At 37.5% G+C, this 26,245-nt stretch overlaps 1 protein-coding gene across 16 annotated transcripts; it reads left to right on the top strand.

The window, feature by feature from the left end:
* Positions 1-786: 786 nt before the first annotated feature.
* Positions 787-13,616, top strand: LOC103698089 (F-box protein At1g70590). 16 transcript variants are annotated; one of them, XR_003383691.2, is made up of 7 exons: positions 787-1,432; positions 7,103-7,230; positions 11,759-11,941; positions 12,424-12,606; positions 12,745-12,808; positions 12,916-13,058; positions 13,161-13,525. XR_003383691.2 is itself a non-coding variant. In XM_008780061.4 (5 exons), exons 1-4 carry the CDS (start codon positions 859-861, stop codon positions 12,589-12,591), a joined length of 1,053 nt encoding a protein of 350 aa, XP_008778283.1. In that variant the 5' UTR covers positions 787-858; the 3' UTR covers positions 12,592-12,601; positions 13,161-13,616. The 16 variants fall into 16 exon arrangements, 5 of the variants coding, with proteins under 5 accessions (XP_008778283.1, XP_008778281.1, XP_008778286.1 ...); XR_003383687.2 differs by having other exon boundaries at positions 12,713-12,808; XR_602658.4 differs by having other exon boundaries at positions 12,713-12,859; positions 12,970-13,058.
* The last annotated feature ends 12,629 nt before the right edge of the window (positions 13,617-26,245 follow it).

Below are 26,245 nucleotides of genomic sequence, written 5' to 3'. Positions count from 1 at the left end.
AGGACTTCATCATATAAGAGTTCATTTGAAGATGAAATGATGAATAATACCAAATAATACTTTATTAATTTGTCAATTTATTTACAAAATTCAATCATCAATATGCTGACGATTGACATTTAGGATACAATTCCCAACAACAGAAACCTGATCTCCTCCCTCGGCTCGGTGAACGAGGAAGAGAAAAAATCCGGAGAGACTCTCGGCCTTGTTCCTCAGTGCCCTCCTCCTCCTGGCGGTGATCAGCCTCTCGTCTTGGACATCGGGTTCGCCTGTGCTCGCCCCTTCCGCACTCCGCTACGGAGCTCTGGCATCCTTTATCCATCCAACCTCATGCCAGAAAAATCCTATATTTTTTGGATTCTCCAAACCCTATCTTGCCGATGAGGAAGAGAAGAAATCCGGAGAGACTCAAGCGACGACAATGAGAGCACCGATCGGGTGCCGCGATGGGTTCCAATCGAAGATTCGATTGATGATAATAGAGGAAAGCCCGAAAGGGGAAAATTGTGGCCGTGATTCGTATGGGATACCGGATACGGATTAGAAAATTATTTAATATTTATAGGTTAAATGGGTTAAACGGGCCCAACAATTAAAACCTGTATCCGACTCAATTAATAAACAGATTAAACGGATCAACCTGTTTACAATCCGAACCTGTTGAGGCCAAACCCAAAATTGTTTATTAGGTCGAACACGGGCTAGGTTGGCGAGCCGGATTATATTTTGCTACCCCTATCGACCATTTATAAAGTGGGCCCCATAGGCCATAACCATCTCCACCTTGTCCCTCTACCCTGAAATACTCCCAATCGAACCATCCCGGAGCGCACAATTGCAGCGATCCCCACTGCCATGGATTCGACCGATATAGCGCCCTCCTCGCCGTCCGCCGCCGGTCTCTCCACCCTTCGCTTCCGAGACCGCCGCGGGCACCCTCACAGCTTCAACAAGAAAAAGAAACCCAGCATCTCCTCCGCCCCCAAATCCACCCACGATTGCCGCCGCCGAGATAGAGGCGGCGACACTTTCTCCTCGACCCCTCCTCGGCCGCCGGCGAGCTTCTCCGACCTTCCTTTCGATGTGCTAGCTAGGGTGGCAGCCCCCTTCGATGTGCCCAACCTGTGGGCGGCGAGTATGGTGTGCCGCGCCTGGCGGGAATCACTCCGGCCGCTGCGGGAGGCCATGATCTTGCTCCGCTGGGGAAAACGCTTCCGGCACGGCCATGGAGGGGTCCGCCCCAACCCGCAACGCGCTCTCGAGTACTTCCTCAAGGGCGCCGCTCTAGGGTCCGCCCCTGCCATGGTGGACGCCGGAGTCATGTATGGGGAAATGGGAGAGAAAGAGAAAGCCATGGCTTTGTATGAGAAAGCTGCCGAGGTCGGGCATCCAGTCGGTCAATCCAATCTTGGCACCTGCTACTTGGAAGGTCTGGTGTTTGTTTTTGTCCCTTCCTTTCTTTCTAGTACTGAAAATTTTATGGATTTATTTGTTATCTCGACTCCGTGTTCTTGTTACAATTGTTGAAACTGATTGTCTACCACTAGCATGCACTATTCTCCTAGCTCCGTTTAGCAGATCTTTTGTTCTTCAGCTTTCATTTCCAGAGTAAAATTTATTGTAATCTAGACTGTTCTGTACTTCTGTTTCTATTCCTTTTCTTCATTTAATTGAATTTTGACTTCATTTTGGATGTGAATTCTGTAGGCTCACGCAAATCTGTCGCCCATTTCCTGAATTAATTACTCTTTTGTCAAGAGGACATTGAGTGTACGCTTTTTATTTCATGAAAATTTAAGAGCTCTGCATTTTCACTTGGACAATTTAAGTGAGCTATATACACGACACATTTGCTGTAATTCTGAACTCTAAGGTGCTAACATCTGATGTTTTGTTTGAATGCCGGGGAAGAAGGATGACATCTGCTTGTGTAGGATACTATATTCCATGCATGGATATCAGTGGCGACATGATTGCTGTTTCTTGCTTTTGATAGTATGTTAGAGGAATGACCTTGTAATCTACTAGCTCGTGATGAAGTGTAGATGTATAGACTACCTCCTAAATTTATAATCATAGTTAAGTACGATTCTTCTGCTCAAAAATTTTTATGAATCATCTTTACCATTTTAATGGGAACTCCATTAGATGCATTTTCAACCTCTCTAGTAGTCTATACAATGGAGACATGATGTTGCTTCTTGTTTCAATAATATGTTAGAGGAATGGTCTCATAATATACTAGTTAGTGGTGAAGTTTACATGTATAGACCACCTATTAACTTTATAAGCATGGTTACTTTCATTTTAGGATTCTGCTGCTCAAAACTGTTTATGAATCATTTTTATCACTATAATGGGAACTCACTAGTAGATGCATCTCCAACCCCTCTGGTTCGACATCATCATGGGTCCCACAAATTGCTTTGAATTGGGTTGGCATTGGGTCGGGTAGGGTGAAGCAAGAACAACCTGACATTAGGTCGAGACCTCTTGATCTATACTTACTCAAGGATTATTTTGGATCACTGATTTGACCTTAACTTAATCTATTTTGTAAGTCTCAGCTCTTGCATAGATCTATGCTAACCATCAAATCCCATATTTACAATTTTTACCAATAAATTTCCAAAATGATTTAAACAACTAGTATCAATAGAAAGACTAACTAATCTAAAAATTATTATCCAAGATCATCACTCAACCAAACCAAAGGTAGTTTTGCCCAAATTGAACTCTACTATCATGACCTAAATCGGGTCTAAACTTCAATCCATACCTGGTCTATTTTAAAGTTCGGGTCAAAAAATACGACTTATACCCAACACTAATTGAAAAATCCTTGACGCATACTCGATCTAAATAGGGTTAGGTTGGATCAATTTTTGCCATCTCTACATTTGACTCCACTTATTTATTTATTTATTTATTAAGTGATTCCTCTATCTATTTCCTTCTTTGGTATTGCCTTGTTTTGTATAAGTCCAAACAACCCAACCGCCTTTGTTCTTTCACTAACTATGAACTTTTCTACAATATGTTTGAAGGAAAGTAAAAGAAAAATTGGAAAACATGTCATAGGTATTCCTTGAACTCTCAAAGTTGGAAGGAGAAGGAGGCAGTAAAATTGGTTGACAATAAGATAATGGAGAGAACAAACTAATTTTGTGTTCTATGGAGTATAGTTGTGAAACCCATAGAAATAAACTTGATTTAGGCCCTGTTTGGAAAAGCTGTTGGCAGTAGAGATTTCAGAAGTAGAGCTTTTATAAAAAGCTATTTGTTTGGTAATTACATTTCTAAAGTGTTGTAAAACTTTAATATATATTTAGCAAACAAACTGAGAAAGTACTTTTGGTATGACAAAATGACCATAAAAAATATTGCATAGTATTATACGACAGAGCATAATAAAATACAATATGTATTAATACATAAATATATAATATAGTATAATATTACTGTAATGTAATATTATATTATTCTAATGTAGTTAATGTAATATTGTATACTACAGCATAATAATACAACATAATTCGATATTATATAACATAACATATCAATATATGATGATATAATATAATATAATATAATATAATATTTATAGTATAATACAATATTTTGATATAAAATATTATAATTATTATGATTATATATTAATATTTTATTAATATAATATTTTTAGAAACTAATTTTTGAAAAAAATTGTAGAGGCACACAATCATACTTGCAAAAGTGACATTTTACGATTTCTTTCTTTCCAATGCTTTTCTTGTTCAAAACAATGGATAAATAAATGGAGAAAAAAATAATACCTTGATCACATGGCAAGGGAGAAAGCCAAGGCCGATTAGGGTTCCTTGTTTGTTGGAGCTCCTGCAGTTTTCTTTCTTTGTGCATTATGATATAAAGGGACATTTTCTATAATTATATGATTTTATCATGGGTATTTTGGTCTAAATTTTTTTTAATAAATCTAAGATAGCTTTTCGACATGTGTTAAAAGTACTTTTTCAAAGAAGTTTCATTTTGGAGATTCTTCCAGGTAGACGTTTTTAGCTTTCTAGTAAAGCTAAAACAACTTCTCGATTTTTTACCAAACACTATTATTACATCCAAAAGTAGTTTTGGAGGGTCAGAAAGTACTTTTTGGTTCATCAAAAGCTCTGTCAAATGGAGCCTTAATACAAGTTTTGGAGGCAATTCTGAGTTCTTGCACTAACATCACGTATATTTAAAAGAACGAAGAAAGAATTTGTGGTAATCACTTAGCTAAAGAAGATAACTTAGATTCAAGCTTTAATTTTTTATTCATAATAATTATAAATCTCTACAATTCTTTTGCTTCAAGTTTATGGACAAAGTACAATATGAAACTCTACAAGTAATCCAAATTATGCAATTTGTAATTCATAATCTGTGATAAATTTATCCTTGCTAGACTTGTGCATACTCCTAACATTATCCTGGAATAAAGTAAGGTAAACATTTTGAAATAACAAAACTTTGTGCAATGCTTTTTCTAACAAAACTAATTATTGAGTTGCCAACAAATGTGTATATTTTCATTTTTATTAGGTTCAAGATGGAATGGCAAATATGTTTAGATCACATCTTTTTGTGGATCAAATTGCACATAGTGAGATTGCAAGATATCTTTCAAAAATTTTAAATTTTGAAAAAACTGTAAACATAAAAGAAAAAATTGATTGGAAATTAAATGAATGAAGGACAAAAAGCTATCACATATTAATATGAAAGGTTGACTTTCCACTATCTTGATTTTGTATATATAAGGCATAGTGAAACAAAAGTCATGCCTAGTTATTGATGAGATCTGCGAACTACCACTTCAAACATATAGGTCCAATTACCCTTTGAGGCAGAATTTTTTAAGAAAAAACAATATTAAGATTTGAGTCTTGAATTTATTTCCGCCTAATCTCTAGAAGTTTATGGTCTTTTCCTTTTGTAGTTGGAAACCATAAGAAGATTTTTTAACTTTATCAACTTGAGGCTTATTATTGAATAACAAATAACGCTGAAGTCACAAGTCAAACAAATAATTCGAAGTGGATCGTCAAGTTAATTGCAAATGTAAATATCATAACCATGTTGCACATGCTAATCCCAGCAATAGTGTGATCTAAAGTTCGTCATCTCAATACCGGACTCCGTACCGGTGCCACATTAGCATTGCATCGGTTCGGTATGATATGGAGTTTTTCGATATGGTATGCCCCGCATTGCCCAGTTTGGGCCAGTATGGTAAACCGTGGTGTGATCCGTATTAGGAATCTAATTCTTAAGATTCTCTTTGTTCTTGATCCAAGAGTAAGATCCATATGCTATAGCCATTTTAGGGCCTTGATCTAGGTTGCAAGATTCAGCTTGCAAACTATATGATTTTATGATAACGATGTGTATATCAGCAGCACAGCAAGTATCTTTTTTCACGGGAATCAAGATCCACTTGGATGCTCTTTTTCTAGTTTCTTTGCTGTCTTCGGATACAGATTCCAATTTTCTACAGGTTCTCATTGGTTGTTGTTTCCCTCAGCTGCTATCTTATTGATCTGGGATGCTCTTTGCTGATTTAGGATAGTTTACAATCTCTAGGGGTAAGTTTGTCATCATTGTCATCATCGTCATTATCATCATTGTCGTCATCATCATTTTCATCATTATCGTCGTCGTCATTATCATCATTATCATCAATATAAGGGTTCTCCAACTTGTTTGGGATTCAACTTTTTTGGTTTCATGAGCAACATTGAGGCCTCTATCGATATAATCTGTCCTGATTTGTTTGAGGCATGTAGCTTTCTCACACTTGTTTGAGTTGTGAGAGAAGTGGGTTTAGGTCAGCAAACTGGAGAAAGGGGCAAAGCTGGAGGTTAGAGTTATTATTTTTGTGATAGTTAAATTATACAATCTTATCATATTAATTTTATTAAAGTTTGGGTGTCTATCTTGAACTGCCTGCTTGGCTGCCTAGATGTTCTTCGTAGGCATTTAACAGAACTATTGCCTAGGCCATTTAGGCATTTCTAGAACCTTGGTTGCCAAAAATTTTGGTTGCAATTTTGTGTGAATTGAAATTTTCTCACCTTATTTTTTTTCATCATGAACAACATAATATTTCAAGTGGAGAGATTAATATGAGAGGAAGGCTTAGAAGAAGAATAAAGAGAGACAAGTAGAGGGGTAAAGAAGGCCCGAGACATGAGAAGAATAGAGCGAAAACTTCAAAATAAAATCAAGTCATTCAGAGTAACCTGAAAATCGTACAAAAATGTCACTCTTTACAAACTAATGTAGACTTAAGCAATCCAAAATAATATTTTCTTCTCTAGGGTGAATTTTGGATTCTCACATTCAAAATTTGACTGAAAACTGATCTCTTGATCAACCTAGTACTCCAGTAAAACTAAAGCTAATCACTTTCTAAATATATCCCATTCTGGATTCTTAACTTTGATTAAAATCAAACAATCCTAGGCCTTCTAGATCTATGAAACACAAAATAATTTCAAAATATAAAAAATTCTAAAACCATTTTTTTGCATCATATTGTAATCTAGATAGTGACATTCCATTGTCATTGCTTGAATAAAATCTTGTTTTGTAGGATAACAGCGATAAATCTCCTCAATCCCTCTGACATTCCTACAACAGCACTGAGCCTAAGAATATAATGTCCTTATTGAAGCTTCCTTAATCTGTGCTATCCCTAAGCTCTCTTATACAGCTTTCCAAATGTGCCCTTCTTAGTTACCATACTTCCACTTTAATTTCTTTATCTATACTGAGCAGAACTCATGCTTTGTTACCCTACATCTTGATCAAGAGTTTTAGAATTCAAAGCTTTGCTGACCCATGCGGTGGTTATGTGTTCCCCTATTGTAGGCATTATTTTGTGTTTATTCCCAAAATTCAAGGAGACTTGGCAAAGATTGTGATAAATTTCCAGCTACACTTATTTAAATCATGCCAATTTGTCTTCTCATATATGTTGACATAGAGAAAATTTATTGATAAGAGTAGGTTTCAGAAGACATTATTTTTAAAATAGTGGTATGATGCTTTCTGATTACAGCTGACTTGCCTGAGAAGGCTGTGACATGGTTTCGTCAAGCAGCTGAATCAGGCTACGCACGTGCACAGTATAATTTGGCACTCTGCCTGCATAGAGGTCGTGGAGTTGAATGCAATCTGCAAGATGCTGTATGCTATCTTCCTTCTCATGTGTTTTTACCTCTCAATTTTGTGCCTGCACTGATACAACAATATACGATCATCTCCATTGTTCTCCCCCTTAGTTCTATAAACTTAAAATATGATGTTATGTTTTGTATGCCTTGTACTTTACACCTGATCAGTTTATGCAGTTTCAGCTGCATACACATAATCCGCATGTCAAAGATGAATTGCTTGCTGTAGGCCTTCAAATTTTCCATCTGTGATAATTGTTTGTTATTTCAAAATTCTTACTTTAGGAGTGAGATGAAGTTTTGTTAATAGCTACTTGTGCTGCATTAAATGTGGGTTATCCACCAAAGATGAAATTGCTTGCCATAGGCCTTTGTGAAATTTTCCATCTGTGGTATTTGTTTTTACAGTTCCAGTGTTCTTGCTCGAGAAAAGTGATGAAGTTTTGTTAGTAGTTACTTGTGCAGTATTGAGTGTTAGTTGTCCGCTGGTTCGATAGATCACCCTGTCCCACTTATGTATTCTTAAATTTATATCTCAAACTTCATGGCAACTTCAGTCGAGGTCTTTAGATGTACATGATTTTTCTTCTGAAAAATTAACTAACATGATTACATAATTCATATTACTTATATTTTAGTCTCTTTAGTACTTAGTAAAGATAAATATCCACTTGGTCATGGATAAATAAGACATTAATTGAGAAATTAAAAAAAATCTTTGAAAGAAATATGGTAATGGATAATTAAATATGTTATGATTCGTATTTCATTTATCTAGTAAATGTTTCATTTCACAATAATTTAACTTTAATTAGAGATGCAATCGGGATTTGAAGATTCACGCAAAATCAAAATCTTTTGGTTAACGTAAGGTGGCTACTGCAGGTATTACTCTGGAACTTTTTGAGGTTCAGTTATTTCGACTAATTTTGGTTGAAACTGACCATGCCATTCTTGGTTCAATTTCAGCCAGATGAAAAATGGTTCTGAGTGAATCTGGTCAAATCTATTTGAAACCAAAGATGGGTGCTGAGCTTAAGAACTTTTAAAATCTTTATATCACATGCTTCTCATATGTTTTACTATTTTGGTTCAGTAGAACCATTTTGAGGTTACTAGTTTCATTGAATTAAGAGAAGGTGTTAGCCACTTAAGATTCAATATTGCAAGTTTTGTGGGAAGCATCTTGGCGGTTGTTCGTAATAAGCTGAAAAGAAGGTAACTTCTCATAGATTTGAGACATTATCTTAGACTTTTAACTGATAAATAGTAGAAAAGGGTTTTCTTCGGTATATTGAGCTTCCAGAGTTGCTAATTAACAAGAGATGGTGTTCAGGTGTGTAAGACGAGATTAGATCTCATTAAACCAGAGAATGATATGATGCTAGAGAATTTTGACTCAATGGTTAAAAAATCTTGAGGATTTTAATTTTGTTAATTTTTAAATAAATAAAACTTCTTCTTCTTTTAATTGAATAAAGAGAAGTGTAAGCCACTTATGGATAAGAGAACTAACATATGAGATTTTATTAAGATTATGATTGAATATTGCAAGTTTTGGGGGATATTGTTGGTGGTTGTTTCTGATAAACTCAAAAGAAAGGTAACTTCTTATAGATTTGAGACATTATTTTAGATTTTTAACTGATAAATAGTAGATAAGTGTTTTCTAGAGTATATTGAACTTTCAGAGTTGCTAATTAGCAAGAGATAGAGTTCGGGTGTGTAAGACTTAAGATTAGATCTCATAAACACATAAATCATGGGTCCAATTGTCATTAAACCAGAGAATGATATTATGCTAGGAAATTTTGACTCGTTGTTTTAACAATATTCAGGATTTTAACTTTGTTTATTTTTAAATAAATATATCTATCTCTTAACCACCAAAAATATACATTTAGGAGTCATATACTCCATGATGATGTCATATACATTATCTTAATTTTTTTTCTTTTTTCCCCTTTATTATTAGAATTTTGATATTTTTAATATAATATTTTTGAAACTCTAAATAATTTAAGAACTTTTAAAAAATTTTAACTACCAAATTTGGAATTCATTGGCTCAAACTGAAGACTAAGTTGAGTTTCAAAACCTTGGGTGCCATATGAGAATATCTGCACTTTTTCTGCTGTTAACCTGTTATCTAAAAGTTCCACATAATACAACACACTCCAAGATAATGTTGTATATGATATCTTTTATCTTTATTTTTTAAAAGTTTATTTGTTGCAGACTTTTTGAATTTTTTTGAAGTTATTTTTTTTGGAAATTATGAAACGAGGTTAACACTGTTAAAAGTTAGAACATTGATCCTATTAAAAGCTACTAAAATTGAAACTCATTTGGCATGGCTGAAATTGAACTAACTTTGAGTTTCAATGCTTGAGTGCAATATTCTCATGTCTGCAACTTTCCTGCTGTTAAACTATTATTTATAAAAGGTTTTTAATTGATTAATAAAGAGACTTAATTTTTCTTGACACCTCGTCTGCCTTCGACGTAGCAATATGATTAGTAAAAATCACTGCTGTGCCCATTATGGTGTGACAAAAAGGGGAGAATTACTGTTTAATGTCTTACTGTTATGAGTTTTTGCTTTATGTGTCTATTATTTGTAAGAAAGCATTTTTTGCTTTCCGTGACTATTTATTTGTCATCTGCATATTTGTGGGAGTCATCATTAGTAGGATTGAAGATTAACTTTTCATAGTGTTTTACCTTAATCCATGAAGCACGGGTAGGCATATGGGATATGGGTATGATAAATCTTGGAAAAGTAGGTATCATATGGCAAAGATATGCCCATGCCCAGAAATAAATAAATTTATATACACACGTGCACACGCACATGCATATATATATTATATATGTATGTATAACACACATATATACTTATGTATGTATACGTATGTATATGTATCGGTCTATTTTATATATGCATACATGCATACCTACGTACACACAAATATATTTGTATGTATACAAAAGAAAACATTCGTAGAGCGTAGTAGGCTATCAAAATGATATAGTCCATGCTCTAAATGGTAGCAATAACTTTTACAAGCTCATCATTGGTCATTATTCCATATCCATACTTTATATTTTAATATTAATATCAATGTACTACAAAATTGCTTTTTTTTTTTGTTGGAGGTATCAAGAAAGTATTTAAAGTAAAGTATCCAAACGGGTTTTTTTAGATTTTGAAAAAGAAGAATACTCGACACAAGTATGGAATGTGTAACCAAGAATTATTCGACAAGTATCGGTACCCGATACGGATACAATACAGGCACGGCATGTGATATGAAGTATTCGTGCTTCCTAGACCTCTATTCTCTCTCAACTTCTCTCTTCATCTCTACCCTCTATATCTCACAGATAGAGAGGTTGAGGGAGAGAGTTGAACTAGAATGTTGTCAAAGAAAGAGTGAAGCTTCAATCCTGTTAATTTAAATTATGAAATGTGCCGTCTCAACTGAAAATCTACATTGTTTTCCAGATTCTACTACTCGCTCTGAAGTACTTGCGCTTATAAGTTGACCTGGATATTGGTATGATAGTTGGATATGGATTCATGATAGGAAGTTCTTATAGAGTAAAAGGATCTTACACTCAAACATGCTTTTATACTTGACACATACCTGAAACCATGTAAAACAGGCCCTCAAGTTGTAGTTTATAATTAAGTTTTGTAAGTACAAAAACAATACAATTTTGGACTAAAAAATTAAGTTACACATGATACCAAGAGCCACTGCTATTTCTCATCGTGTCAATTGACAAAGCTTCCCATTTGGACTTTGACTTGAGCACTTCGATGTGCATGTAAAAGATCTCTGCTTTCTTTTACATTCTTCACTATCTTCTGGTGAAGGAGTGTTCCTACAACATTTTTGTGAACAGCCTATTCTGTACTCAGAATCTGCATTACTGCTGATGCTACAAACAGTCCTTTAGCTGGTAGCCTTATTTGTCATGCTCTTGTGCTATTAATGAACTATGACAATCTAGTTAGAATCCTCCAACTTGAGTATCTTTTGGCTCTGGCTCATGCTCTATAGTTCCGCATACACTTTCATGTTGCATAAGATTCATGTCTTTAAATTCATCTCACCTGCCTATCACTGCATCCATCCATTAGTGGGTGTAGAGACAGGTTGTGGAACCTTCAAAGATCACAAATAGCAGTAGCTTTGAAGTGCTGAGTGCAAGGATTTTGGAAAGCTTGCTGAAAGCTGCATTGATAGGTGGAATGTGGTAATGCACCTTTCTTGGGGTGGATGGGGATTAACGAGTGCACCTTGAAAAATGTCACAGATGTTCCAAGCAGATATTGAAACATTAGATGTGAGCCTTTGATTGCAAAACTTCTTCTAACTTCAAATCTGACATTTTCATATACAATCTGCCGACTGAGTATCTCTCCTGTCTTGGATATTTTATTGTGCAGTGAAGTATTTCTTTAAATGAAAGAAAATAAAGTTTTCCATCTTGGTCTTCTATAATTTACTGAAAGAGGTCTTTCAATTCAGGCAAAGTGGTATTTGAAAGCAGCAGAAGGGGGAAACATACGTGCCATGTATAATACTTCCTTGTGCTACTCTCTCGGTGAAGGGAAGCCACGGAATATTCCACGTGCCAGGATGTGGTTGAAACTTGCTGCAGACTGTGGCCACAAAAAGGCTCAGTTTGAGCATGGCCTTGAGCTTTTCATTGTATGGGCTAATCACATTATTGCCTTTGTTATTTCATGTTTTAGTCTGCTTTAGCTTTGGTCTTTGTCCAGAAATTTCTGAACATGAACTTGCGTTTTGTCTGACTATGCATTTTATGCGGATGTCTTCCTTGTGTTGAAACTAAACTGTCAGGTCCTACAAGACCTCTATCGCTATATACACATTCTTCATTTTCGGTTTTCTATAAGTGGAAACGCTCAAATTTATGATTCTTAATGTCCCATCTGTTTTCCTTGCTAACTATATTTTATTGGTAAATTACTATGATCAGTCTTTCTCATCATCAAAATTGCTCCTTCTGGCTCAGGCTTTTATATATATTATGAAATGCTAGAAGCACCTTTTTCTCTTGATGTTTTAAAATCGTTACACTATACTGTAATGAAGTAATCAAAAGCATTGATTATCTCGTAGTTAAACTTTTTCTGGGCATTAACTAATGGATCTATTGCTGTTATTAGTCAGGTAATATGATTAAGGCTCTTGTGTACTTTGAACTGGCCAAACGAGCTGGAGAAACTGCTGCTTCAAATATGAGGGATCTGATACTTCAAAGTCTGTCGCAAACTTCACGAGATTGTGCCATGTTATCTGTTGACAAATGGCGGCCTTTACAATTTCATCACTAATAGGATTTCTGTAAGGTCTGCCTCTTACATTATTGAAAACATTATATCAGAACCATCAGTTTGTTCTCACTTAACGCCCTTTCAACAATGAGATGTTACTCACCTTTGGCGTAAATGACAGAAAGAAGAGTAAATATTTTTACACAATATCAGGGTTGATTGGATTGAGGCATGCCCTGTCCATGGATGAACTACTAGAGGGCGGAGGGTGAGGCAGGTAGTTGTTATCGAGGGCTTCCCTAATCACACAAATTCAGAAAATGTTAAGGTGCTGAAATATCTTTTTTCTTTTTTTCCCACACTTCAATCTTTTTTCTGTAATAGTGGGAAGCCCTTCTTTCCTGATCAGAGCACCTCTTTCTCATTCGGCTGCTACAGACCTCACACCAGGACTTGAGAGGCAGTTTATCCAATGGACAGAGCATGCAGGCATCTAAAAACAGGAGAAGGAATTTATTCCTGTTGAGGTTATTTGTACATATTTCACATGCAATTCAGCTTTATATGTTTTAGTTTAAGCCACTTTCTCAGTTTGATATTGATTATATAGTAATTGATATTTGAAATAGGAGGTATGCATGTCATGGTGCCATGCGCTTCTTGATGTGGCTGTAAGCAATCTTTCAGCAACAAGCTGCAAGGCAAGGAAGTATCATTACCATAATGTTGTCATCTTGTTGAAGATCTTTTCCACTATTATCTCAAACTTTGACATATATGGAGTGTTACCGTAGGAAAGGTTATTGTAGCTTATATATATAAATAAATATTTACATTATTGGATGATATGCACCAGTTTAGCAGGTTGCAGCCTGAAAGCTTGTGTACATCAAATAGCTTAATGCACACAAAGGTGCCTGGTTGGTGACTTCCTAGCAACACAGGTATCTGCGGATGATGACTTCATCCTTATAACTGTTATTTTTATTGGTGATCTTGTTTATTGCATAGAATCACTGCTATTGGTGGTTGTAAAATAAGAAATCGAGAATAAACAAAATTTAGATGGATGTGTTTGGACCCGACTCCAAGCCGAACCTACGAAGAAGAAACATGACTGCAGATGTCTATTTCACATGTATTTCTTTAAGGCCTGTTTGGTTGCTTGTAACTGGATATCTGAAGAAACAAAAGCCAGCCAGCTTTAGCCCTTTGGCTGGCTCGAAGTCGTATTGAAAGTTTCTGTTATGACCCGGATTGAGCAGAAAGCGACTTAAGTTGCTTCGGCTTAAGGTTAGCTGAAGCCAATTTAGCGAACTGAATCCTGCTCGCTCCACCGAGCCAAACGGGTCGTTGGCTGGGTTATATGGTATTCATTTGGCCAAGGTTGGAGTCATGTCATGAACTATAGGATGATGGGCTTGTTTGGAAATTCCAAAACAATTGGGCTGGATTTTCTATAGGATGATGGACTAGGCGGTCTATTTAACTAAGGTCTATATCAACTCAATTCCTCACCAGCCCAAATTTTGTGGTAGGAGAAAAAAGAGATCTCCATATTGTTGTTGTTGTTGTTATTTATTTATTTTTTCTTTTGATCCTACAGTCCAATAGACCCAAAGATGGGATTTAGGCCAAAATAAGAATAGCTCTTTTTTAAAAAAAAAAAAAAAAAACGTGGAGGGTGCGCTAATGTCTGATTTCTATAGAAAATTTAGCCCAATTCTGTCAGATTGTTTATACACACCTTAACAAACAGAAACTTGCCAAATAAATAAATAAAAATGTTACTCTCAAAGGGCAGCCCGCATTGTAAAATTTTTGGATGCTGCAAAGATAGGTTATCCATGAAATTGTATCGAGTGTGTGTGGAAATCTAAATAGAACCTTCAACTGTAGGTAGCTATGAGATGTATTATAGTTGACTTCCAAGGTAGTAGATATCCAAATGAAATCTTCTGCAAATGTTTTAACCTTTTTTACATCCAAATATGACCTACGTTGCCAACAATAATAAATAGCTGATAATGATGCATTGATTGAGATTCATTTGTACATAGCACTTGCCTGTATTTGGGTGGCTACTTGTCGCTCATATAAGGCTTACCTTTAGATAGCTATCTTCTGAAACTAACTGTTCCAGGAAAGTTAACCAGGACAAGAGGGAGTTAACCATATAGAAAATCTGGCAACTACAAAGAAAGCATACAAGAAACTATTCAAAACAAGGTAGTTGGTGCTGGAAATAATTATCTTTTCCGTAAGAAGAGGAGGTTTCAACGGGGATATTTTGTGAAGACTACAAAGGCTCCTAAATCCAACTTTCTTCTCTAGAGTGTAAGTTCGACCTACTTTTGAGGTCATCTTGGCATTTGAATCATTGTATCATGTTGTTCACAATCATTTATGTTCTTAAGGATGGAAGTTGCAGATCAAATGAAGTTGATGCTATTACTTGCTTTATTTGATTAATTTTTGTCTTTGATTGGCTTATTCTATCATTTTTCTTATTCTTGTCACGCAACAATTTTTAAGTCCTCTTGATTGAGATGTGAAAAGAACCCAGGAAATTCTTTAATCAGTCCAAATCATGGTCAACCACAAGAAAGGAAACAAGCATGCAAATCTTTTTTAGTTCCATTACTACGGTGTTGAATGATAGTTTCATAATGATGCATGTAATCACTCTTTAAAGGGTGATTAGGTGTCTACGTGCGAGCCATGGGTAAGAGAAAGAGAGCATTGTACAATGATCATGATTGGTTTAAAGCCACAAACAGAACTAAAGTATTTGTAGATGAATATGAAATAGTTCTGGCTACATTATTATAAAACACGTGGTACTATTCTTAGATCAAAATAAGGCTATTCACTTAATGACTGGTCTCACATAAATCGCAAGAATGACTAAATGTTTAAGAATGACCAGATAAATGCCCACTGTCAAAATAAGTTCTCTAATTGCAAACCTGGGGGAATAGATATGCTAGTCATATGGTGACCACCATAACCTTTGATTCTAAACACTTGGAGGTTACACTTATTTAGGATATACAGTCAATTTCAAAGAGACTAATTGATTAATAATAGTTGATCGATCAAGGCCCAGAAATGCCAACCATCCAATAATGATTGATTAAGCAAGACCGAAAAATGTGAGTCAACCAAAAATCAACCACAACCAAAAAGAGGTAGCCGATCAAAAATGATCAACAAAGGCTAGAAATGGCCAATCCATCAAACATAGCCAATCAACCAAAGAATAATGATTGAGGAAATGAATTTCCTAGTTGATAAAAAATAATGATGCGACTCATGCCAACCAATCATGTAAAATCAGTTTTATGTACTATCAATCTTTTTCCAAGTTAGAAATTAGGCGCACATGTGCTAAGAATTAAAAGTAGGTGGTTGATTATCATTATGCATATTTTGGATAAATAAGTATATTATACTTTTCAAACCGATATTGATAATTATTGTATATATTTAAATATAATTGGTGGTAAACGATGACCTATTACTATGGTCGATTCACCGTATATTGATCTATGCATATCTAGTACAACAAAAATATATTCTCTTTATTTTAACTAAGCTATGGGAAGCAATGCTTTCAACAAAAACTTGATTAGGTCAACCAACTAGAATAAATGGTTAACTATGATATCTTGTCGATTACGATGATGGCCCTGTCATGGGTTAGAGTAATGATGGTATGAATATATGTGAGCAATGTTTTGATCCATAATATGATTAAATGATATGAAGAACGATTTACAAATTTATTTACAATAATAAAGTTGATACTATATTTAGGAAAGATGGATGATTTGTTTATAAATAATTTGCGCTATGATATGTTCTTAATATATTGTATTATGAAATATTTATTTTGGAATACCTGTTATTTTTTCTAAATGATGTATGGACATAAAAAAAACTTATGCTTGATCTGGTAAGGTAGTGAAAAGTTTACTTATTGAGTTGTGTCACTCATATACATCTATTTTTATTTTTTTCTTCAGACGAATAGGATCGAGAGGAACGAAGGATGGTCCAGGCTTGGAGTTCATGCTAGCAAGCTTGGCAATCTAATTACCAAAACTTTAGTTCTTCAGTTGATTATGAATTTTTAGTTAATGATTTTTTGAATATTAAGGATTATGGGTTTGGTATTTGTTAGAAGTATGCCCTAGAAGCCAATGTGGCTGACACATATTTATAATCTGGGGCATAAATTTGTAATCTGACTCTTATTGATTAATAAAATTGGGCAATTTATTATTCATTCATGTTTATATGTGTCCATGAATCGTCCAAAAAATTAATAAGATGGTAACACATATTCTCAAGGAGTTGAAAATTTGAGACATATGTCATTAGGGATTAATTTCTAAATGCTCCTGATCGATGGATCCATCACGAGGGATGGTGATCGATCCACTGAGATTAGTGCATAGATCACTTAGTGAGATGGATGAGTCTCGATTCCACAGTGTAGAGACACTGGAGTAATTGTGTAAGTACTTGTTAGAGAACAAAGTACTGAGCGTGACCAAAGAAAGTAGTCATATAGATGTCTATCCACTCGTCAGTGATTACTTATGTTGCAGTTGTATAACTGATCCTTTGACCTGCGATGCCTCAGCTATTCACTGCGAGGTTACTGTAGTTTAACGAGCATACGAACTTGGGCCCTAGCCATTTGGGTCCTTGTGGTGCGGATTGGCTACAGTAAGTTCATTTTGGAATAGGGTTGCATCTAAATGGGATCTATCGACCTTGATAGATCAGGAGTGATCCTATATGATTTATGAGATTGAGTTCGATAAATTTCTGAACAGGTATTTTGAAAAAAGAGTGTTCCATATCTCAAACTGGAAGTCAAATAAATTTGACATATGACGGACGATGGGGTTTGACGAGTTATCCAGAACCTCCATCCTGTAGGATCCATGATTGAGGGATTGTATTGTTGCCTGGTAGACAACACAAGAGGGAGGGTGAATTGGGTTCTAAATAAAACTTTGATACTTTTTGGATTAATCTAATGTGAATTGTAAAAGCTTTCTTGATTTTAAACTAAAGAGATTAATCAACCTATAAAGAAAGCAATAAAGAAGAGATGCTCAAAGAACCACAACACAAACACACGGAATTTTATAGTAGTTCGAAGCCAACGTTGCTCTTACATTCACTCCCCAAGCCTCACTTGGGAGTTCACTATAATTTCTAGAATTATACTCGGTTGTTTTACAAGTTCATAACCTAACTTGTTATTTTCACGAGATCACAACGAACTCGGTCGGTTTTCACAAGCTCACCGACTAGAACTAAACCGATTATTTTTTTGGGCCCACAATCCAACCCAGTTGGGTTTTTTCGGCTCATCAACTACAACCTTACAATGTTGGTTTTAACTAGCTCACCAACGAACCTCAGTTCCTTTGATTCAATTTCCTGATTGAACCAAGTAACTAAATCAGAGTATAAGTATTTTGCAGCTTCTAAAAAAATAGATTAAACAATATAAGCAAAAGGGAAGAAGCTTTCAAATAGATTTTTGCTGATGGAAGATGTTGCTTCTCCTTTTCTGGATCTTCTCTTAAATATACCTATGGTTGAGGATCAATAAATCGAGCTTTGAATGTGAGGAATACTTCTGAAATTGATGTAGGCGCATCTATTCCTCTTTTCTCTTTGGAAAGGCTCTAACTCTTCTTTGTGTTAGATGTATGCCCTAGAAGCCAATCTGGCTGACACATTGTTAATTCTAGGGACATAATTTTGTACTTGACTATTTATTATTGAATAAATAATAGACATCTTTTCATTCATATTGTTATTGTGTCTATGAATCGTCCAAGAAATTAATAAGATGATGATGCATATTCTCAAGAGTTGAGAATTTGAGCCATGTATCATTAGTGATTAATTTCTAAATGCTCCTAATCGATGGATCATCACGAGGACGGTGATCGATCCAATGAGATCAGTGCACACATTACTTTCCCTATCGATGGACGAGACTCGAGTCCACGGTGTGGAGACACTGAAGTAATAGTGCAGGTGCTTGTTAGAGAACAAGGGTATTGAGCGTGACCAAGACAAGAAGTCACTTGGATGTCTATCCACTCGTCAGTGACTTGCTTGATGTTGCAGTAGTGTGACTGGTCCTTTGACCTGCGATGCTTCGGCTACTCACAGTGAGGTTATTGTAGTTTGACTGCACAAATACATGGTCTCTAGCCATATGGGTCCATGCAGTGTAGATTGGCTGCAGTAGGTTCACTGTAGGAGTAGGGTATGCATCTACAAGGAACCTATCGACCTTGATAGATAAGAAGAGATCCTATGTGATTTATAAGACTGAGTTCGTAAGACCTCGGCCGGGGCAGATTGCACAGTGGAGAAAGAGTTCTCCGCTCTCGAACTTAAGTCGAATAAATCTTGACATATGACAGACGATGGGGTTTGACGAGTTATCCATGACCTCCGTCTTGTAGGGATCCACGATAGAAGGACTGTATCACATGATAACTGCACCTAGAGATTCATCATTCTATTCTGCTGGGTAGCCACTACATGCTGCTAGGTGTCACTGGTGGATGGTGAGACTCACAGAGATTATCTCGATGATCGATAAACCCTGATGAGTAGAGTTGGAATCGTTCCAACCCATTGAAAGGAGTCTTCAATGATATTGTGATAGAGATCGCAATATATCTCACTACCAGTCAGAATAGAACCTATGGGATCACACACACTAGAGGCATTGACCGATCCGATGGTTGAATCGTGATTAGGAATCACAAGTAATCAATTCGATTGATAATAAGTTGAAGAAGGAACAAAGGGAATTAATTAATTGGACTTAAAACAAGAGTCCTACTTGGAGTAGGATTCCTAGAGTCCTAATTGGATTAGGACTAGGATTCCTACTTGGACTGGAATTCCTACTTGGACTGAGAATCCTATTTGGAGTAGGACTAGGATTCCTACTTGGAGTAGGATTCCTACAATCCTAATTGGATTAGGAGTTTTGAATTAAATTTGGATTCCTACTTGGAGTAGGATTCCTAGAGTCCTAATCGGATTAGGACTTCGGATTCAAATTAGAGTCCTAATTGGATTAGGACCAAAATTAAATAAGTCCTAATTGGATTAGGATTTCTTAAGTTCTAATTAATTATTATTCTAATGAATCAACAAGACTCCTAATTGGATTAGGATTGAAGGGTTCAATTGAGTCATGGTTCATTAAGTTCTAATTGGATTAGGACTTACCTAGATTAAACCCAAATTGGTTCACCCTTGGTCCAAGCCTAATTAGATTAGGACCTAACCATGAGTGACCTTCCTAATCCTCCTTAAAGGAGGATTAGGTTAACCATGAAGGAGGGACACACGCCCCTCCTCCTTTTCCTTGCTTGGTGCGGCAAAGAAGAGGGGCCGGCGCCCCTCTTGGAAGTTTATCAAGGAGCTCCTACAAAGTAGGAGCTCCACATGCTATTTAAGAGGAGGCGTGGGGGCTGACCTAGGGCATCATTGAAGCCCTCTCCCTCTCCAAGTCGTGGCCCCCTCTCCTCCCCTTTCCTTGGTTCAGCCGCAAGCAAAGGAAGAAAAAGAAAGGTGGCCTCTTCATCCTCCCTTCCTCCTTCCAACGCAAGGAAAAGAAAGAAGGCTGCAGGGGTTTTGTTCCTTTACTATTCTTCATCCTTCTTCTTCCTCCTCTCAAGCACATTCAAGAGTTGAAAGAAAGAGAGGAGATCAGCCATCAAAGTTATCTCTGCAAGGGAGCTAGCACCCCGGGGAGATAGAAAGCTTGGATCGGTTTTCTGCTTCGTGTGGATACCCGTAGAGGCCGGACACTTGAACGGCTTCAAGCGAACCTTCATCCAAAACCACGATCATCAGTTTATGGTGATCATCTACCCGCACAAAAGTGGATGGATGATGACATTAGAGTCAAGTGCTATATGATGGCATCCATGTCCAATGAACTCCAATGCCAGCATGAGAATATGAAGACTGTTAGGGACATACTGGCACACCTGCAAGAGTTGTATGGTGAGCAGAGTCGCACAGCTCGTTTTGAAGTATCCAAGAGGCTCTTCAAAGCAAAGATGCGCGAGGGGCAGTCCATCCATGATCACGGTCTGACTATGATCAAGGACCTAGAGAAGCTTGAGAAACTCGGTATGAACATGCACAAGGAATTGCAAGTAGATCTGATCCTTCAATCCCTTCCTGATTCGTTTGGTCAGTTTATAGTAAACTACCACATGAATAAGATTGAATGCACTAAGTCTGAACTGATAAATATGTTGGTAACTGCTGAGGAAGCCTTGAAAGTTTCAAGGGGCAATGTCCTTGCTGCTGAGTTGACTTCTGGTTCCAAGAGAAAGTCTACTTGGAAGAAAAAGAAGCCTGCTAAGAAGCAGAAGAAAGACAAGAAGCCAAAGAAGGAAGTTCAAAAAAAAAAGGCTAATGACAAAGAAAAATGTTTCCACTGCAATGTCGATGGCCACTGGAAGAGGAACTGTCCTTCATACCTCGAGAGCCTGAAGAACAAAAAAGGTGACACACCTTCAGAAGGTATAGACTTGCTCATAATTGAAACTAATCTAACGGTTTCTTCTACTTCTAGTTGGGTTATAGATTCTGGTTCTAGTGCTCATTTGTGCACTACCATGTAGGGTCTAAAGGAAAGTAGAAGACTGGCGGAAGGTGCGGTAACCCTTCGGGTTGGCAACGGGGCAAAAGTTGCTATTGTGGCTGTGGGCACCTACCATCTGCGACTACCGTCTAGTTTTAGTTTATTACTTAGAGACTGCTATTATGTACCTGCTGCTAGCAGAAATTTGATTTCTGTTTCATGTCTAGCACAGGAAGGTCATATTTTTACATTTGACAAAGACTGCTATTCTATTTATTTCAGAAATAAAATAGTCGCACGTGGTTTTATGATTGACAGTCTCTATCATTTGCATATGGATGTATCTGTAAATGTGTCTGAGCAAGAAGTGAGTGCCAAAGGATCCAAGAGATCCAGGGATGAGATAAACCAAAAATATTTGTGGCACCTCAGGCTTGGCCATATTGGAGAGGACAGAATGAACAAAATGGATAAAGATGGGCTTCTCGGCTCATTGACTTCCGAGTCATATCCAGTTTGCGAGTCCTGTCTTCAAGAAAAAATGGCCAGATTGCCCTTTGTAGGACATGGGGAGAGGACCACTGAAATACTTACCCTAGTACATACAGATGTATGTGGCCCATTCGATGTGCTAGCCAGTGGACGTTATTCGTACTTCATTACCTTTACCGATGATTATTCATGGTATGGGTATGTGTATCTTATGAGACACAAGTCTGAATCTTTTGAAAAGTTCAAGGAGTTCAAGAATGAAGTAGAAAAACAAACTGGAAAACCTCTTAAGGCTCTTCGATCAGATCGAGGAGGAGAATACCTTAGTGAAGAATTCCGGAACTATCTCAAAGACAATGGCATAGTCTCACAATGGACTCCTCCGGGTACACCTCAACTCAACGGCGTGTCAGAGAGGAGAATCAGACTCTATTGGATATGGTCCGATCCATGATGAGCTTCACTGATCTACCGATGTTTCTTTGTGGAGACGCCTTACTTACCGCAGTATATCTACTTAATAGAGTTCCCTCTAAATCCATTCCTACCACACCATATGAGATATGGCATGGTAAGAAACCAAGTCTTGGTCATCTCAAGATTTGGAGATGTCCGGCCCACGTCAAAAAACTACAGGCGGACAAACTAGAGGCTAGGACCATAAGTGCTCGTTTTATAGGATATCCTAAAGAGTCATTAGGATACAATTTTTACGTCTCAGAGGATCACAATGTGTTTGTGAGCCGTCATGCCATCTTTTTGGAAAATCAGTTTATCCTTGATAGAGGCAGTGGGAGGAAAATTGAGCTTGAAGAGAAAGTCTCTAAAAAGCAACGAGTCATGGATCCTATCGAACCCATTAATACAGAGCCAGTACACGATGTCCCTCAACCACCTCGCAGATCTAGTAGGGTCTCCCATCCTTCCGATAGATACTTAGGTATACTAGAAGAGGATACCGAGAAAATGTTCCTAGTGGGAGATAGGGATCACACACAGGATCCCAAAACCTACGACGAGGCAATATCTGATATCGATTCCGAGAAATGGCTGGAAGCCATGAAGTCAGAGTTAGACTCCATGCATTCCAACCAAGTCTGGACCCTAGTAGATCCACCAAAAGGTATTGTACCTATTGGATGCAAATGGATCTACAAAAGGAAGATAGGTTCGGATGGAAAGGTAGAGACCTATAAAGCAAGGCTAGTGGCGAAAGGGTATAGTCAACGCGAAGGCATTGACTATCAGGAGACCTTTTCACCGGTAGCCATGCTAAAATCCATCCGAACATTGCTTGCCATTGCAGCATTTTATGATTATAAAATCTGGCAGATGGATGTGAAAACTGCTTTCCTGAATGGATATCTTGATGAAGATATCTATATGGAACAGCCTTTGGGTTTCACTTCCAGTGATGGAGATCACAAGGTCTGCAAGCTGCAAAGGTCCATCTATGGACTAAAGCAAGCATCTCGGAGTTGGAACACTCGTTTCGATGATGCAATCAAAACGTTTGATTTCATCAAAAACGAAGAGGAACCATGTGTTTACAAAAAGGTTAGTGAGAGTGATGTCGTATTTCTCATACTGTACGTGGATGACATCCTCCTGATAGGGAATGATATTCCCATGCTAACCTCGGTCAAGGTCTGGTTGTCAAAAGAGTTCTCCATGAAAGACCTTGGGGAAGCATCCTATATTTTGGGAATAAAGGTCTATAGAGATAGATCTAAAAGGATACTTGGCCTATCACAGAAGATGTACATAGAGGAAGTGCTGAAAAGGTTCAGCATGGAAAACTCTAAAAGGGGTCTCTTACCCCTAACGCATGGAATTCATCTCTCCAAGAAGATGTGCCCCAACACATCTGAAGAGATTCAATGCATGAGCAAGATCCCTTATGCATCAGCAATAGGGAGCCTCATGTATGCCATGCTATGTACACGACCTGATATAGCCCTTGCTATGAGTGTCACAAGCAGATATCAGTCGAATCCAGGTGAAGAACACTGGACAGCTGTGAAGAATATTCTTAAGTACTTGAGAAAAACTAAAAATTTATTCTTGATCTTTGGAGGATCATCAGAGTTAAAGGTAGAAGGGTACACAGATTCAGACTTCATGACTGATGTCGATGATAGGAAGTCAACATCTGGATATGTGTTCTTGTGCAATGGTGGTACGGTGAATTGGAAAAGTTCTAAACAACCGATCATTGCTGATTCTGCTATGGAAGCTGAATACATCGCCGCCTCTGAAGCTACTAAAGAAGGCTTCTGGTTCAAGAAATTTATTGCAGAGTTGGACGTGATGACATCAGATGCCATAACACTCTATTGCGATAATAATGGCACCATAGCTCTTGCTAAGGAGCCAAGGTCTCATCAGAAGTCCAAGCATATAAAGCGGCGCTTCCACCTCATACGCGACTATGTTGAGAAGAAGTATGTCGAGGTGCAGAGAGTAGACTCCGCGGACAACGTATGTGGCAGACCCATTCACTAAGCAGCTGAGTCAGCAAAAGACTGAAGCCCACCTTGAGAAGATGGGCCTAAGATATATGACCAATTGGCTTTAGTGCAAGAGGGAGATTGTTAGATGTATGCCCTAGAAGCCAATCTGGCTGACACATTGTTAATTCTAGGGACATAATTTTGTACTTGACTATTTATTATTGAATAAATAATAGACATCTTTTTCATTCATATTGTTATTGTGTCTATGAATCGTCCAAGAAATTAATAAGATGATGATGCATATTCTCAAGAGTTGAGAATTTGAGCCATGTATCATTAGTGATTAATTTCTAAACGCTCCTAATCGATGGATCATCACGAGGACGGTGATCGATCCAATGAGATCAGTGCACACATTACTTTTTCTATCGATGGACGAGACTCGAGTCCACGGTGTGGAGACACTGAAGTAATAGTGCAGGTGCTTGTTAGAGAACAAGGGTACTGAGCGTGACCAAGACAAGAAGTCACTTGGATGTCATCCACTCGTCAGTGACTTGCTTGATGTTGCAGTAGTGTGACTGGTCCTTTGACCTGCGATGCTTCGGCTACTCACAGTGAGGTTATTGTAGTTTGACTGCACAAATACATGGTCTCTAGCCATATGGGTCCATGCAGTGTAGATTGGCTGCAGTAGGTTCACTGTAGGAGTAGGATATGCATCTACAAGGAACCTATCGACCTTGATAGATAAGGAGAGATCCTATGTGATTTATAAGACTGAGTTCGTAAGACCTCGGCCGGGGCAGATTGCACAGTGGAGAAAGAGTTCTCCGCTCTCGAACTTAAGTCGAATAAATCTTGACATATGACAGGCGATGGGGTTTGACGAGTTATCCATGACCTCCGTCTTGTAGGGATCCACGATAGAAGGACTGTATCACATGATAACTGCACCTAGAGGTTCATCATTCTATTCTGCTGGGTAGCCACTACATGCTGCTAGGTGTCACTGGTGGATGGTGAGACTCACAGAGATTATCTCGATGATCGATAAACCCTGATGAGTAGAGTTGAAATCGTTCCAACCCATTGAAAGGAGTCTTCAATGATATTGTGATAGAGATCGCAATATATCTCACTACCAGTCAGAATAGAACCTATGGGATCACACACACTAGAGGCATTGACCGATCCGATGGTTGAATCGTGATTAGGAATCACAAGTAATCAATTCGATTGATAATAAGTTGAAGAAGGAACAAAGGGAATTAATTAATTAGAGTTAAAACAAGAGTCCTACTTGGAGTAGGATTTCTAGAGTCCTACTTGGAGTAGAATTTTTAGAGTCCTAATTGGATTAGGACTAGGATTCCTACTTGGACTGGGATTCCTACTTGGACTGGGAATCCTATTTGGAGTAGGACTAGGATTCCTACTTGGAGTAGGATTCCTACAATCCTAATTGGATTAGGAGTTTTGAATTAAATTTGGATTCCTACTTGGAGTAGGATTCCTAGAGTCCTAATCGGATTAGGACTTCGGATTCAAATTAGAGTCCTAATCGGATTAGGACCAAAATTAAATAAGTCCTAATTGGATTAGGATTTTTTAAGTTCTAATTAATTATTAATCTAATGAATCAACAAGACTCCTAATTGGATTAGGATTGAAGGGTTCAATTGAGTCATGGTTCATTAAGTTCTAATTGGATTAGGACTTACCTAGATTAAACCCAAATTGGTTCACCCTTGGTCCAAGCCTAATTAGATTAGGACCTAACCATGAGTGACCTTCCTAATCCTCCTTAAAGGAGGATTAGGTTAACCATGAAGGAGGGACACACGCCCCTCCTCCTTTTCCTTGCTTGGTGCGGCAAAGAAGAGGGGCCGGCGCCCCTCTTAGAAGTTTATCAAGGAGCTCCACATGCTATTTAAGAGGAGGCGTGGGGGCTGACCTAGGGCATCATTGAAGCCCTCTCCCTCTCCAATTCGTGGCCCCCTCTCCTCCCCTTTCCTTGATTCAGCCGCAAGCAAAGGAAGAAAAAGAAAGGTGGCCTCTTCATCCTCCCTTCCTCCTTCCAACGCAAGGAAAAGAAAGAAGG

This window comes from Phoenix dactylifera, chromosome 14 (assembly GCF_009389715.1).
Source record: "Phoenix dactylifera cultivar Barhee BC4 chromosome 14, palm_55x_up_171113_PBpolish2nd_filt_p, whole genome shotgun sequence".
Lineage (NCBI taxonomy): Eukaryota > Viridiplantae > Streptophyta > Magnoliopsida > Arecales > Arecaceae > Phoenix > Phoenix dactylifera.
Note: the sequence above shows the minus strand (reverse complement) of the source record. Positions and strands in the feature narration are given on the sequence as shown.

What these genes read in the sequence shown, in the direction of transcription:
- LOC103698089 (XM_008780061.4), top strand. Translation starts at nt 859, where the DNA reads ATGGATTCGACCGATATAGCGCCCTCCTCGCCGTCCGCCGCCGGTCTC. An exon ending in TGGCACCTGCTACTTGGAAG is followed by an intron (nt 1,433 to 7,102) that starts GTCTGGTGTTTG and finishes TTCTGATTACAG; the next exon opens with CTGACTTGCCTGAGAAGGCT. An exon ending in AATGCAATCTGCAAGATGCT is followed by an intron (nt 7,231 to 11,758) that starts GTATGCTATCTT and finishes CTTTCAATTCAG; the next exon opens with GCAAAGTGGTATTTGAAAGC.